We start from the raw sequence: 16,330 nt of genomic DNA, 5'->3' as shown, positions 1-16,330 counted from the left end.
CTCGAACCAATCGACTGGTGAATAATGTTGTTAACAAAACCTCCAGATAAAAACCTGGCAAGCCAAAGGCCTACACTGCCTGAAATACTTTTACGAAAACAACAAACCCATACCAACACAAGAAATACAAGACAAACTAGGTGACACCCAAATACGTTGGCTAACACACTATCGTCTACATGCCTTCTTAAACAATCCAGCAGTAAAATCAGCAGCAACCAGGCCCTTGACCACCTTTGAAAACCTCCTCCCGACAGTAGAGGGACACGGCAAAGGAATGGCATCCACAACATACAAAATACTGCTCCAAAATTCCACAAACCCCCTTGACGCCATCAAAGAACAACGGGAGCACGACATAGGCTATGAGATTGACCCCACCCAATGGACTAGAATGTGGTCTAAACCTCCCTTTAAGTCCTTATCAGCCAAAAGAAGGGAACTCACCTACAGGTGGTACTTAACACCATGGAAACTGGCACTGATATGCCCAGGAACCTCACCAAGATGTTAGAGAGGCTGCACTTCCACAGGCACAAACCTCCACATGTGGTGGGAATGCCCTAAAATCCAACCCTTCTGGACAGCAGTCCTACAAGAGATATGCAAAATAACTAAACAGGTATTAGAACTCACCCTAGTATTGGCCCTACTGAACATCTTCCAAGATCATAATGACCACTCACATTATACAGAGCTCACAACCCACCTCACAAATGCAAACAAACCCCACTGCAGCCAACCACAGCCAATCAACCACACCCTGCCCCACAATACCTCTCACTACCAAGGAAATGTAATAAACTAATAGAAAGAGAACCGACAGTTGACACTGACCCCAAACCCCACATGTACACTATATAAACACCCCACCTCTCCTGTCCCCCAACCTTATACTGTACTCAACACTAATGCCTCACAACAAATTTGTAAGAGAATGTACAATCTGAAAAAGAGACAAGGCATGTACTTTTGTAAACAAAGAAAATCTTTAATAAAAATAAATAATAATAAAAAATAGCAGAGGTGCATAATGATGTTTTAACAAGCTTTTATTGTGAAATATTGGATTTAGAAAAAAGTACAAAAATGTCAACTGTCAAATGTGTGCCAGTACAGAATTTCAACAGTATATACACATGTAGCAAGCTGAACAGCTTTACCTCAGAATGGACATCCTTTCTAACTAAAAAGAAACCGCAATATTCACAGGCTTAAAATACATAAATAACTGAAGCCCAAGTGAAAGGTTTTGTTCAATGCTAATTAACAATTGGAAAACTGACTTAAATGCACATTATAGTACAATGTATCACCCTCAAAATCTACATTAAAAAGTTCACTGTGAAGATAGCTACAACTCCAGGATTTAATTCGCTAGTTCCTAGCCTTTAAAACTCCCAAGTGAAGAGAGGGTATGGAACTTATAAAACCAGAGTGATTTCTCTTCAAACACTGTAAAGTCCCTAAATGGGTCCATACTAGGATTTGTACAGTTCTGGCAGTTAAAAATTAAAATGCTGGGTCTCTTTTTCTAGAATGTTCCTGTTGCAGCATAAGCAGGTTTCAATGAGAATGATTTGATCAGAAAGTGAATCAGAATCATGGTAAAAGTTCTGGCAGGTTTTGGTATTAAAAAAAACCACCCAAATCTACCAGTGTCAGGTAGTCATTTGACTGGAAAAAGTATCAAAATACTCTGAAATGCAAGTCAGTAATGAAAAACAACCACCACCTTCTCAATGATTAAACAGTCCAATAGGATAGCAACAGTATATTCTACCCTAGCTGTTTTATCATGTTAAGATAATCATAGTATTTATAAATTTACAAAGTTCGTCTAGTATACAAAAAATTAAAAATAATCCTCAATATTGTAGAAAGCAGCTTTTTTTCCCTTTCAAATTACATTATTCAGTAGTCTGTTGGGAACAAATCCTCCCAATCTTCAGGGAGCTGGAGGTCCAAAAACAACACATTAATGCTAGCTGAAGCGCAAGTTATTCCTTTAAGTAACTTGATAGTAACTTGAGCACCTTTGAATCAAATAGGATTTCAATTTTATGGAAAAGCAGCTACATTTTTAAGCTGATGAGACCATGCCTTCTGGAATGAACTTTGAGTTTCTAGTAATTCCTATCATGACCCCCAAAGGGAAAATTTTTTAAAAAAATTACAAATCTGAAGAAATGTAAGATAGGGATTATTGCTTTCCATGTTCAGCTGAGGGATGTCTGCCTATTTATTACTGAACTCTCATGGTTTATTCAGAATCCTGGGACTTGTTCTAGGGATGCACAGTTGAGCTTGTGCAATGCTGACCAGACTTTATGGGCTTCGCTATTCCTCAGAACAAATTCCCATAGGACTTTCTGAATGCCAGCATCTGGCTCTTTATTGAGGAATGAGATACTTGTCTTAAGAGATTTATCCAATTCCTGCTGGGTAAATGTTGTTTCATCCTGTACTGATCCTACCTGACTACATGGCTGGCCCACAGACAGTGAAGACAGTGAGGGTCCATGGGGCTGGCTTTTGTGTCCCATGTGAGAGCTTCTCCGGGGCCATTTCTTTTGGCTCCTGGGTCCTAGAGCAGTGTGACTGCACCTTTAGCAATGTGACACTATTAGTGTGGGGATGTTTGTTTCACTCTTTAGAAATGAAAAGGCATATTCTCCTAGCAGTTTAAAAAGGCATAGTACGATGAAGTGTTATTGAAAGAAATTGCCAAAGAGTTATGTTAGCTCAAATACGGTTCCTGTGTCATTCAATTTAGAACATGGCACAGGGAATATTATGCAAATTAGCACTGAGATAAAAGGTGAAATATATTTTAGAAGCCCTACAGTTTAGTGTGTGTGGTGGTAGTGGTGGTGGTGGTGGGAAATTAAGTTAGGCACAACATGAGTTAAGACAAACACCTTCTACACAGACAAATCCGTTACAATTATGTACAGCCAGTATTTGTTTCCTGCCAGATCTTAACACCTTCTCTAGCATCCTAACAGCTCTGATCTTAACACCTGGTTATTCTGTACATACATTTATTTATATACATCCACAAAGGAACATTTAAACATGATTTTTTTAAAAAAAGAAAAGAAAAACTTTATATACAAAATACCAACATTCCTATAAATAATAAACAGTTAGGAGAAAAGGCACTTGCAAGAGAAAAAGTCTACAGTAAATTTTCAAAAAACACATTTTGTTCAGATACTTACAATAGGGAATCTCTCTTTAAATTTCTATCACAAGAAATGTAAAACACCGGTTATCACTAAGAATAAAACTGTTAAAATTCTTTTACATATTTATATCGGTAATAAGCTTCTTGTCATAAAAGCACCATGATTTTAGACTTTCAACGTACTCTTATTTTGACCAAAATATAATGCACAATTGTCAGGCATCCAGTGCTCCAGTTTCTGTTTCCAAGCTAGTTGTTGCTGGAATACTGATATGGTTGACCATTTTTTTTCTTGATGTGAATCTGCCCAGCTCCTCGGCAAGTTCTGCTTTTGCCTAGGTGTCCTGCATAAATCCAATTTAGATTAATGATTCTGCACAATAGCCATACTTGATGGATTGCTCCCTCAAACTGCTGGCTTGCATATGTTATTGCATGATGTGGTTAAAAATAAGAGCACTCTTACTGATTACCAGTAACTCTCCTGTAAAAATTCTTTTTAAAAAGCATTCTTCAAGCCAGCTGAAGTATTTTAATCCAAATGGCTTAAACTTAAAAAGAAAAGAAAAAGTTCCACTGCATTATCAGTTACAAAAAGGTGTAGGAAACATGCCAACTACTCTGTGTGCAAAAATATTCCTTTTTCCTCACTCCACAGGCTTCTAAGGAGTTTCCACAGAGTCATTTACCTTTTGAATATTAACACTCATGCAAACAGCCAGCACTTCATGGTGATGTGAGCATGCTCCCACTCTTGTCAAACTTCTTGCCCTTTGATAAAGCCGCAACTTGTTTGAGCAGTTCTCGGTTTTTTGCCTGCAAAAAACAACACACCCCTTATAATTCTGTAGGTTGTATTGTACATACATTGCCATGCAAGTTTGGAAAATGCTCCATTTCCCTCTTTGCACCATTCCCATGGTAGTTGCAGAAATGTCTAACAGATGTAGACTGTAGTGGCTGTGCTACTGAAAAGGGCTCAAAGCCATGGATCCAAAGGGCTATGTAAGGTTTTGGTACTCTAGTTCCTTCCCCACCCCAATCCTATTGCAAACTGTTTGGTATGATGAGGCGATGCTTGAGAAATAGATGTCTCGAGCCCTTTTTGGAACCCTGTCAGAGCATTCGTTAAATCTTGAAGTAAAAATACTGTATTATTAGATAGCTTCTTTTGATATTTTTTAAAGAAGGGCCTTAAAGCACATTTTCAGACATAAAGATGCTTAAATGGAAAGCTGTCTCAACATGACACTGTCCAAAGCTCTCCCCCCCCCCAGCCCAGTTTAATAATTCTGACTAATTTCTGATTCTTTGGGATTCAGCTGGAGCTTTACACTGTCTGAAGAGATTGGAATGTTGATGTCACCTAAAGAAACACACTAAAAAGCAGGGGCTTTTCCAATTTCAGCACTAGCAGCCTAGGAAGTTATCCAGGCAAATATGACCACCATTCATCAAACTAAGTCCCTCTCTATAAAACACAGACACGGCTGTGTACAACACTTAAGGCGCAGGTGAAACAGATTTGCACCAAAGCAGGTCTCCTAGTTAGCTATAAGACAATTTCTTTAGTTGCTATAGCTGAAAACAAAAATGGGGAACAACAACTTTAGTACAATTGGTAAAACATATCAAAATATCATGATGAATCCTGTTCAAGTTAGACCCCTGCTACTGAAAGTCAATCAATGGGACCTAACTGATGTAAGCCTTGCTAATTATTTCACCGCTGAGTGTTTATGGATAAAAAATTGCAAACATTGTTACGAAGATCAATTACAATCTACTCTTCATCAATGCTGGGATGACTAGAGATCCAGCTTGTGAAGTTCAATATCTGCAGAGGCCTATTGTGGGTTCCTCTTCTTGGTGTGATGCCAGAATTCAATTCTGTCTTGGGGTATGATATTGATAGTTCAAGAAGAGTGAACTGGATTCAAAAGGTTGCCTATCTCATGACCATTTGTTCTTATACTGTATAAATTATATATAACAGAACTATCATAAGCATTGGGAGCCAACTAAACTGACACCAGCTTAAGTTAAACTTGCATAAATTACCCCAATTCTGTTCAGCAGTGCTACTACCCACTGAGCTGGCCTAAGCCTCAAAGAGGGAAAAACAAGTCATAAAAAGAGTGTTTGAACTGCACCTCCCTTTTTCCCAGCATAAGCTCTGTCAGGTCATTTGATCAACCCTAAACAGAGTTAGGCTCCTTCATATGTCTCCCCTGCCTGGCAGCACCCCCACCACTTCCCATTTTTTAGGGCTTATGCCAGTGTAAAAACCACATGGCTCAGTCTGAGCCTCAGCTGTGGTAATTATGCCAGCGTATCTCCAGCTAAGCTTGGATGTGGTGCTTAAGACTGGCATAGTTCAGCTATGCTTGGGAACTGGCCAAGAGGTAGAGCAACTGGATCCTAACTCACCCATCCCAGTAGATCCTGGGTTTTGAATGCTCCCCAAGTCCTTAGCCCAATAATGTTGTCTGTGAATGATTGCGGTGTTTACCTGTAGCTGTTCCACAGTTTCCTTATGAGCTCTCTCCATGCTGTTCATCTTTGTTCTCAAGTTGGACTCTTGGTACTGAAAGTCTGCCTTCAGCTCTGTCAACTAGGAAAAAGAATGGAGATCTTTAAAATACTGTTCCAGGCCTCATTTAAAGTGATAACTCTCACGTCAATAAGATAAATTCCTGGTGTCTGTCAGATGAACATTTTAAAAGATGAAAAAGCAATTTCTTTCTATGAAAATAATGCATAGCATTAAATATTATATCTGCACAAACAAAATAAGCTGAGCACATCTGTAAGACACAATGTTGTCTAAACATTTTTTCTTAGTATAGTCCAGGTTATCATCCTTATGTAGTGTTAGGAAAAAACAAACAAACCGTACAGCAGTTATTCCCAGATGTCCTTCACAACACAATCGTAAGCCAGGCACTACACTTCTCTCTTGGGAAGAGAGCAAAATACAATGAAGCTGTGTGGGAGTTAAGATGCCCCCAAATGGGGGAAACTATGGATTTGGAGTGTAAACTCCAACCTACCTCTCAATGAACGCGAGCTCAATATTGGGAAAGGATCAAGAGGGAAGGCCTTCCAAAGCATCCAGAGTAACCCATATAAACTACAAACATGTTAAAATGTATCAGATATACTTGGGAAAATATTACCTCTGGCTAATACCACAATGGCTCACCCCCCTTTTCCCGAAAAGCAATTGTTTGATGGGCAGAAATGATGAGGATACAGTATTATCCTTATCCTTATTATTATTATTTGAATTTATATACCATCCTATACCTGGAGGCCTCAACCTCCTACCCTTTGTCAGCATCAAACCTTAGCCCAGGGTAGGTTCTGGCCAGCTGGGGAGGAGGGCTTATTGTGGGGGAAGAAGATAACATTGGCCCCTCAGGGACAAAAAAAGTTCATCTAAATATAATTATTTCGAGTAACATATGACCAAAATGCATTCCAAATGAACTCTGGGTTTGGGTTGTTTAATTCATATTTGTAATGCTGATTTCATTTGGAACTAGAACATTTACAAAATAGCTACACGTGAGTTGAGGCTTTTACCTTTTTATCTTTTTCCAGAATTGTTTGATCTCTTTGTTGCAAGAGGCGTTTCAGTGACATCACTTCTTCTTTCAGCTGACTAATGAGGACAAAGTTGTCAGTACCTCCGCTGTCTGCTGACTGATTTATAGAACTACTGTAAAGCGAAAAGTGTGGGCTGTGATTAAAGGAGGGGAGAAAACTGTATGTATTTGAATCAGTTTCACAAATGTCCTAATAAAAAAAAGTACTTTATAGAAATAGATGAAAGTGGCAAATTAACTTACTAATGGCACACATTATCAATACCTGCCGAAATATAATAAAGCATTAGCTTCCAACTTTCTAAATGAAGCAGCCTTTTACACAAATTCCAACTGTTTGTCAGAGACTGTTGTATACAATCTCTCACCTAATAAGATGCACATGGAACAAAGCTTGTCCATAAGAACCAAATCAAAGCCAGTTTATAGCTACGAATAACTGAACTGTTGCTTCTAGGTGCACTGCATGTTGGGCTGTTTTCCTTCCGCTATATTTTAGTTGATTACCCCCAAAACCAGGACTGTAGAGCCATCATTTTCCACTAAAGTTTACACCAAGGCATATGGCCAAAATATTAAGTCCTGTTGACTTTTTCAGAATAAAATGAAATGAAAAAGAAAAGGAAAACGAACAATAATTTCAATGGGAAAAACTGTAAGGAAGGCTATATTTTTACCTATCTCCATTAGATGGCTTGGATTCCATTTTGGGCTTTTTCTTTGGAGTTTCATTCTGAATAGCTGCAGAGGATTTATGGCTGAAAAGACGCCAACACAATCTGTATGACTATACATCTACATTTACACAAAACAGCATGTACATAGATTTCTAAACAATTTGACAGAGTAAGGAACAGGCTGGACTTACAAATTGTTGTTTTCTTAATAGTCAACATTTACCTCTGTTTCCACAATCCCTGATCTTGCTCTGGACTCAGACTGCTGATTCTGAAATGCAGAATGTGCAATAGGCTTAAGAACGGCCACAATCATGGTTTGCAAACAAAAAACAAAAACACCACACCCTATTTTATGTACGGCTACCAGTTCTGAATATTCTTCAGAGGCAGTCACATATATAATAACACACTGCAATCCTATATGGATGCAACCAAAGCATGTCTAACACTGGGCAGACCTGTTTTTTTTTCTGCAAGCAGAACTCCAGGCACAGCTATGTAAAAGTACTGCTGGCCACAATCACTTGACCTTCCTGGAGCAGCGGCAGGTCCAGAAGTACTCCCAGACTATGAGTCTGGTCTTTTAGTTACTTCTGCCTTGTCTGAATTATCATACTGGGATGGGCTGAATGTGGATTAACAACCTCCATAAAACAATTCAGGGTCTTCACTGTCTTTGAGGACTCAAAAGGAGAGTTGGGGTGGCACCCATATACTGATGGCACCATACTTCACTCATCCAGATAACTTTTTCAAGCAATTTCATGCAGCTAAAGAATAGCATGAGGACTCCACAGGCTAAAGGAAGTACACTAATTTCCCAAAAGCTTTTGAACAGGAACATTTTCTGAAAACCTAAATCAGGGAAGGCTAACCCCCTGTTCTGGTCCCAAACAAATTTGTTTGCTACCACCCGCTCTGATTTTAATGGCGGCAACAAAAATAAAAACATTGATGTAGTTACTACACTGCGGTGATGCAAATCACCTTCTCCCTGGTCATGAGACTGCTCTTCTGACAAGCAGAGAGGGGGTGATTAGCTGGAAGTGGGGGCTATATGCCTGTGTGCCATGGGTGTGTTTTGACGACATCCATCATTGGTATTGGGCCCTTGGGAGGGTTGCGGAAGGGTGAGAGCTGCTTTTGGGGCAAAGAAGGTAAGCCATCCCCGCTCTACAGATTGATTTAGTTTAGCATGTTTATTTCACTTGGGTTTAATAAACAAAGTTAAAAGCTTTGGAACTACCAAGCTTGCCTAATATTGTATTTGCAGTTTGCATCCATTTATTGCTGCTAACTTAAGAAAAGCTTCTGTGGAATATTTTCTGCTCCACATGACTGGGCCAGAGGTTAAATTCCCCTATACAAAGCAACCCACCAGCACCATGTAGGACCAGTGTGAACTGTGTCCCTCCATCTCAACTTGACCAGGAGGTTCAAAAGGAAGTCCCAGGATGTGCCTGAAAGCACAAGTCTGCCAGCCTGGCTGAAGCCAAGAAGGTCCGAGTCTGGGTCAGTGCCTGGATGGAAGACTTCCTGGAAAACCAGGTACACTACCTTAAGTTCCATGATGAGATACAAGTATAATAAAATACTGATGGTATTGAAAGCAGCTGATGTACAGCAGAACGAACATGGAAGCCGTTGGGCAATGTCTATTAACACAATTAGTTAGCATTTTCATTTTCTCATGACAAGTGAAATCTCTCTTCAACCTCAATGTATCTTATTTGGAATGTGCAGAGATTGGATGGCTATCTGTCATGGATGCTTTAGCTGATATTGCTGCACTGCAAGAGGCTGCACTAAGTGAACCTTGGAGCCCTTTCCAATTCTACAATTCTATGATTCTGGTGCACCTTTATGCATCTCTTCTTCATTCAGAAAGGGGTCATGCCTAGCTATTAGCAACAGCATTAGAATTGAGAGTTCAGCTTGCAACTAAAATGTTTCTAAACTGTTAGTGTTTCATATAGTTTTTGTGTTCTACAAAAACAACACAGACTCCCAGCTGTACACATATGGTCTCTAAAGGTTATGGCAGGATGTTGCGCAATATTTCTTTGAATAACAGACCCTGTTATTTTGAAAACTCTCTCAAGTTTGCAAAAGAATTTGCTATGTGGAAACCTTCTTTTTCAAGAAAACAAACCCAAAGCTCCCTTGGACAATTGGAACCAGTTGGGCAGATCCTTGGATCCTAGCCTATACAAAGAAACATTATTAGACCCAAGTCCCTATCTGCCATATCACACGTTCAACCTAACGAAATATTAATAGCAGAAATAAGTTTCAAGTGCAATAGATTAAATCTACCAATTTAATAGCAAAATTCTTACTGTATCTTGATTTAGTTTCAGAGAATACAGGTGCCACCTCTATTCCACAAGTTTCACAAAACTTACTTGTGATGGCTGCTGCTGTGACGGTGGTGGTGATGGCGATGGCGCTGGTGTTTCAAATGATGCTGGTCTTTTTCAGTAAGAGATGTGGAGGAGGAATTAGAATGTGAAGACCCTAAGCTCTTCCTCTGTTCCTTGGTCTTCTGCAGTACTCTCTTGTAGGACAGCGTACAGAGCCAACACAACAGCTTCCCATCAACCTTTTGGGAAATCATTCGCAGCAAGTTATGTTACACGTACTCAGTGCTAAAAAGACATACAACAGCCAAAATAAAATTATCAAATACTTCTGCTGTCATTCTTTGTGCACACATCTTAATACAAACAAGTTAAAAATACATAGTACAGAACAGCAGCACGTAAAATTAAACATACTGGGCATTCTGCTGAAAACTGGGTGAAAAATATTGCAACCTATTTCCTTTAGGTGATCACACCTGTCAAGATATAAAAGGCCTCTTCCATGGACAGAAGGGCTCTTCATTCAGCAGAGGACCCCACTAAAGGAAGGGAAGAGAATATTTTTGCCAAAACTCCCATAACCTTTATCAAGCAGTGCCGTGTCCCATAAAATTCTCAAGGTTTCTATTTTCAGAGGCTGGAGGGGAAATAGGAATCTGTAAAAATTACCTTGCCTCTTCCGTTGAGTGGAACCCCTCTCAAGGGGTATTAGGATCCAACACATACTCATTTCATACGTATATGGTAGACCCACTGAAATCAATGAACTTTCAATGGCTCTATCTGGACTATAACTAACATTGGATGTATCTCCCCTGTACAGTATCATTTAGACTTTCACCCAATTTCCAAGATACACCACAGTTCTTAGACATGGCCAATGATTTATCTAGGATCCATCATCCCAACTGGTTGCTAACTACAATCTTGGAGGAAAAGGTTCTCAGTAGGCTTTATCAAAGAGTCTACTCTAAACTTTAATATGTGAATACTCATCATACTGTAATAAAATAAATGCAATCTAAGGGACCACTTTCAGAAACAATGGGGCATTGTCCTAGTGTGGATGACAAGCAGCCATGCTGGACTAGCTAGGTCTGAGACTGGTCAGTGCCTAAGCTGGGAGACTGTCTGATAATATAAAAGTTCTATGAAGAAATGATGAAATAAAAATGATAATACAGTGGTACCTCGACTTACGAAGATGATCCGTTCTGCAGCGCTCTTCGTAAGTCGAGGTTTTTGGATGTCGAAGTGCCTGTTCTGTGCTTGCATGGACCGCGCACGCCGCTTCTGCGCAAAAAAACTTCCGGGGTTGTCAACTTCGTAAGTCGAAGCATTCGTATGTCGAGGTACCACTATACGTATATTATATTCCATCAGTAAAACTGGGCAGACTAGGCATACTTTCAATTATCTTGTTTACTGTTTTGTGAGTTTGAATTTTTCATGGGTCAGCAGTCAAGTGCTGCTATATAAACTGATAACTGAAGAGTAACACAAATACATAATATAAATTCTATTTCTCCATAATTATTTGGAAGCCTTCACTTAAAACTGACTAAAGGTTTATTATAGAACACCTCATGCCAGAAGTGCAGGGAGCATCCAGTTACAACACTGGTGTTAGAAGTGGGATCTGTGTTTCCTGGAGGAAAGGCTCATGAGCAAGGTGTGTCTGAGTTGGGGAACCCCATTCTCCACATGTAGTTGACAGTTTCAAGGATCAATGAACAGCACTCTCATAGACCATTAGTGTGATTCAAAATACAACAATACAATGTTGTTTATCATTCAGTTACCACTTTGAGATCAAGTATGAGCAGCAGCAAGACAAAGCTGTACCTTTCTTCTTCCTTCCTCTTTGCGATCAAAAGCACATTGCTGCTTACATTGCTCACATGTTTGAGGGGGTCCATATTTCTTCTCAGAGTTTGTGCAGCGCTGACATTTTGTGCCAATAAATGCTGCAATGATGTTACAGTACTGACAAGGTTTCGGCTGAAGAAAAAGAACAACAAATTAAGAATGCCATTCCTTGGTTCAATGTCAACATTTTATGCAGAAATGACCTAGAGCCACTGAAGAAAATAAAAAGTAAAACTGCTACTTTTATACAAGCTCATTTAGACAGACTTCACTTAGTAGTTACATGCTTGATGCTGAAACTATGTTACATTTTATTAACTGGTTCAAAGTTTCTTTAAACTTTCCTGATGTCAGCTGAGGGAAAAACATTATTTTGCTAACTGAAATGTGTTTCTTTTTATTAGGAAAATGTATAAACTGCTTAATAAAAAAATAAACAGTAATACATAGTATTTCCGTTATAATTATGGAACTGCAACTATGGAGTCTATGTATTTTCATGGTGAATTAGGCTATCAATTGCTATTAAGAACAATGACTGTGCTCTGCCTCTATGGTCAGAGGCAGAATGCTTCTGAATACTAGTTGCTGAACACTGCTAGAGGGGAGAGTGCTCTTGTGCTCAGTTCCTGCTTGCGGGCTTTCCACAGGCATCTGGCTGGCTTTTGTGAGGAGAGGATACTGGAGAAGATGGGTCGTTGTCCTGATCCAATAGGCTCTTCTTGTGTGGACCCTTCTCCTACAGTGAAAGTAAGCAATCTCTAGACTTTCCAAAAAAAACTATTACAGCCTGCTGCTTAAAGATACAATGGAGACTGCAAAGTGCATCTTCTTGGCTGCCCATACTGCCCCATGGTAGGTACAATTATGTGTCATAACCATAGCTGCCAAGTTTTCCCTTTTCTCGCGAGGAAGCCTATTCAGCATAAGGGAAAATCCCTTAAAAAAAGGGATAACTTGGCAGCTATGGTCATAACCAGTTTCAGTCAACCTTAGAGCTAGACCTGCCCTCAAGTCTGGTTTGCTTCGCATCCTGTAGCTCTCCAGAATACCAGGGATCCACTCTTCAGCATGTACATGTTTAAAACTTTATGCAACTTCAACCAGTGTGGAATAAAATGTCATAGTTGTTATTTTCTTTAATCCAAATCTGAATAAGTCCCTGTAGGCCTGACTATGAACTTAGCAGCCCAGTCACAAAAAAGATTAAGAATTTAACTCACCGTTCCAAATTGCTTTACATTTTGGGCACACTTCTTGCATATTGTGTTGGTTTTGCTAAAAGAAAAGGAAATAGACTCCAGTCTTTCAAATACTTAGTTACACAGAAGTACTCATATTCAGGACAGACGGCTGGCCCTTAAAAGGTTTCTAGTTCTCCAAAAAGGTGGCACAAGTTGCTCACCAAAGGCTCTTCTTTATTCTGCCTTGCTCTTTGGCCTCCTTCATGGGACCAGGGTAGGCAGTCAACATTTTCCCCAATATGTGGATGACTTTTAGCCATATAATTCAAGGTAAACTGCATATGGAATTTGGCTGACAAGCACTGCATTTATGGGGCATATAACAGTTTTCAAGTAATAGCTGATAGTTCACAAGTGTGAAATAACATGAAAAAGACTTACCTCTCTTGTTGAAACTCTGATCGACAGTAAGTACATTTTACCATGGGATGTGCAATGCGACATTCCTAGACAAAAAAAAAAGATGAAGTCAAAATTGTTTTACTATAGAGAAACTACTGTCACTAGAAATTCATCTCATTTTATCTTATTTGCTCTGTGGGCATTCCATGGTGCTCCCATGTATAAGTTACAGTTGTTCCAAGTCACTTTGGCTTTCCATATGTGGCTCCAAACTACACGGCAAGAGAATTCCTGATCTGACTTATTATACAGTCTATGTCACCATCATAAGATTGCAATATAAAGTGCTTTATTGCTTGATTATAAGCTGGGTTTAAGAGATGGCATTTAAGGTAACTAATTAAAAAAAACCTGACAGCTAATGCTGCAAAACCAAGTATCTTTTTGATACTGTGGACTCCGGCAAGTAGAATCTATCACATAGCTGCCATAACAAGCAATGATCTATGATGACTTTGATTGCCCAGGAAAGCTTGTGCCACAACAGACTAGCTAGCTCCCAGAGTACTATAGCCTGTTTTAAAAAGAAAACCAAAACAGGTGTTTCTTCATTACTGCAAGCAAGGGACGAAGTAACACATTTAGGGTTTTTTAAAAATGTGTGCCAAAGATGCATTGAATCAGTGGTGGAAAACCTGAGACCCTCCAGATGCTGTTAAGTCTCCAGGTACCATGGACAGAAAACTATGGGAAATTGCAGCCCAACCATCATTTGGAGGGCTGCAGGTTCTGCTCTGTTTAAAATGAACAAAGTCAAAATGTAAGTCATCAAAATTTTCCAATTTGTATAACAAATTCAGGACAGAACTACCCTGAGGAGGGATTGTCACTGAAAATGGTAAACCCCATCCCATCATCATGTGATAGCTGCATACTGTCTGACAGTGGAAGGGAAATCCACTATGGTTCAGAATGGGGTTGGAGCAAATGCAAAATACGATGACACGATAGAAGGAAGAATATCATACAGTGATGACATTCTGGGTGGCACCATCATATACAAATGGGCCACAACACCTACGCCACAGGGCAGTTTTGGTGGCAGACTAGCACCTCCCACTGAGTAATCTGAAATGAATTGATCAACCTGGAATTTGTCACTAAGGCTGCAATCCTATAGGCAACCTGGAGAACAAGTATCACTGAACTCAAATGAGACTTACTTTTGGGGTTGTCACATAACCTTTCCTCATCCCTTTTTTGTTGTTTGTAAAACTCTAATAGTTTGTAATCCTGAAAATGAGGCCTGTTTTTGCGACTGATCTATGTCAGCTTCTCTGAACATATAAAGAGCCTGCTGGCTGCCCATCCAGGCCAGCATCTTGTTCTCACAGTGGCCAACCAGGTGTCTGTGGGAAACCGGGCAAGGAGGATCCAAGCACAAGAGCACCTGACCCATCCTCGACTTGTACTCAGAAGCACTGCTGCTGCCTCCAACTGTGGAAGCACAGGATAGCCATCATGGCTAGTAGCCTTCAATAGTGCTCTCTTCTTCTGAAGTCATGCAAGTTGGTGGCCATCACTGTATCCCTGAGGGAGAGTGCCCCATAATTTTAACTATGCGCTACATGGAAGAGAAGAGCTTCCTGTTATCCGTTCTGAGCTTTCCAATGTTCAGCTTCACCAGATGCCAGCAGGGACGTTTCCTTCGCTTAAAAAAGTACAGAATAAATCCTCCAAGTGAAAAAGAAACTGCACAGCAGTGTAGGAAGAGTGTTGCTTTCCTGATGCTAAACCCTTCCCTTGCCTTCACTCCTCTGCTTGGTAAGCCCCCTTGTAATTCCAAGGCCACGGCTTCGTTAACTACGAACCCCGAAATCTGGGATCCACCCCAAACCTTTCCTAGGGTTTTTGTAGACGTTTTGTAGGGTCAAAATGCAGGGTTTTCCCTTACAATACCCTACGAAAGGTTTAGAGGGGGTCTCAAATTTAGGGGTTCCGAGTTAGTTGCTGTTGAGGGGGGGGGAGAGAAAGAACCTACAAAACGCAGGATTTGCACTACTAGCCTCTACAGAACTTTGGAGTGGATGGGGCGTTGGTTTTCTGGGTGTTAACCGCGACCCCCCGTTTGATGTATCACTTACTCAGTTTGGGAGCCCCACTAAAAGCTTTAGAGGGGACCCGTGATTTCGGGGTTCGTAGCTAAGGAAGCTCCAGGCCGCCCCGTTCCCCCCTCAACCCCCTTCAGCCCCGGAGGCGGGCGAGTCCCGCCGAGCAGCCGGATATCCTCTCGCCGCCCGCTCTGCCCTCCCCACCCCACGCAGCCGTCCTCCCTCGGCCTCCCCTCCCGGCCTACCCCCGCAGCCCCCCGGCCGGAATTCGGAGAGCGGCACCTTGCAGAGCTGCTGTCCCTGGGAGAGCTCCTCGAACGGGTAGCGTTGGTTGCACTTGGTGCAGGCGTAGAGAGCCGGGGCGGCGGCGACGGAGACGGACCCACCTCCGACGACGACGGCCGCCGCGACCGCCACCCCGGAGGCCCCGGATGTTGCCGCCATCCGCCTTCCCTTCACAGCGCCGAAGGAGCCGGGAAGGAACCAACCACCGGCGGGAGGGCGGGCAGGAGCGAACGAACGACTGAGAAAGAGGGAAGAGATTCTCCCCTCCCCCGCGCGCCTGTTGGTTCCTTCGGCTCCTTCGCCGCTTCTTCCGCCGCTTAGGCCCGGTTTCCTCCTTGTGTCGGCATCCGCGTCAAGAGGCCCTTCCGTTGCCCCCTCCTCCTCTTCCTTTCTCCTCACGCAAACAGAGGCCGAGCGCGAGCGAGGGAGTAAACCGACGGAGCGCGAGCCTCGGCGCCCTCGGCCAATCAGCGCGGCGCGGCAAGGCCGCCTTCAAACCTCGCTGCCCAATGAGGAGGCGGGGGAAACCGCGCGACGTCCCTCACCCACCACGCCCGCCGTCCTTGCGTCACGTTTTATAAGACCAGACCAAGGCGGAACCAGCTCTCCGCCGCCTTCTCTCATTGGCCGGGCGC

General features: G+C 41.6%; 1 protein-coding gene across 3 annotated transcripts; it reads right to left on the bottom strand.

Annotated features, from left to right (window-relative positions):
• Positions 1-1,036: 1,036 nt before the first annotated feature.
• Positions 1,037-16,176, bottom strand: FAM76B (family with sequence similarity 76 member B). 3 transcript variants are annotated; one of them, XM_035115983.2, is made up of 11 exons: positions 15,693-16,176; positions 13,339-13,403; positions 12,937-12,991; positions 11,690-11,845; positions 9,887-10,083; positions 7,702-7,749; positions 7,479-7,559; positions 6,779-6,935; positions 5,703-5,804; positions 3,880-4,006; positions 1,037-3,534 (listed from the first exon to the last, which is right to left on the bottom strand). In XM_035115983.2, the coding sequence occupies exons 1-10, from the start codon at positions 15,852-15,854 to the stop codon at positions 3,917-3,919; spliced, it is 1,113 nt and encodes a 370-aa protein (XP_034971874.1). In that variant the 5' UTR covers positions 15,855-16,176; the 3' UTR covers positions 1,037-3,534; positions 3,880-3,916. The 3 variants fall into 3 exon arrangements, with proteins under 3 accessions (XP_034971874.1, XP_034971873.1, XP_034971875.1); XM_035115982.2 differs by having other exon boundaries at positions 1,037-4,006; XM_035115984.2 differs by having other exon boundaries at positions 1,037-4,006; positions 6,779-6,914; positions 15,693-16,172.
• Positions 16,177-16,330: the final 154 nt, after the last annotated feature.

The sequence above is a fragment of the Zootoca vivipara genome, chromosome 4 (assembly GCF_963506605.1).
Source record: "Zootoca vivipara chromosome 4, rZooViv1.1, whole genome shotgun sequence".
In the NCBI taxonomy this organism is placed as follows: Eukaryota; Metazoa; Chordata; class Lepidosauria; order Squamata; family Lacertidae; genus Zootoca; species Zootoca vivipara.
Note: the sequence above shows the minus strand (reverse complement) of the source record. Positions and strands in the feature narration are given on the sequence as shown.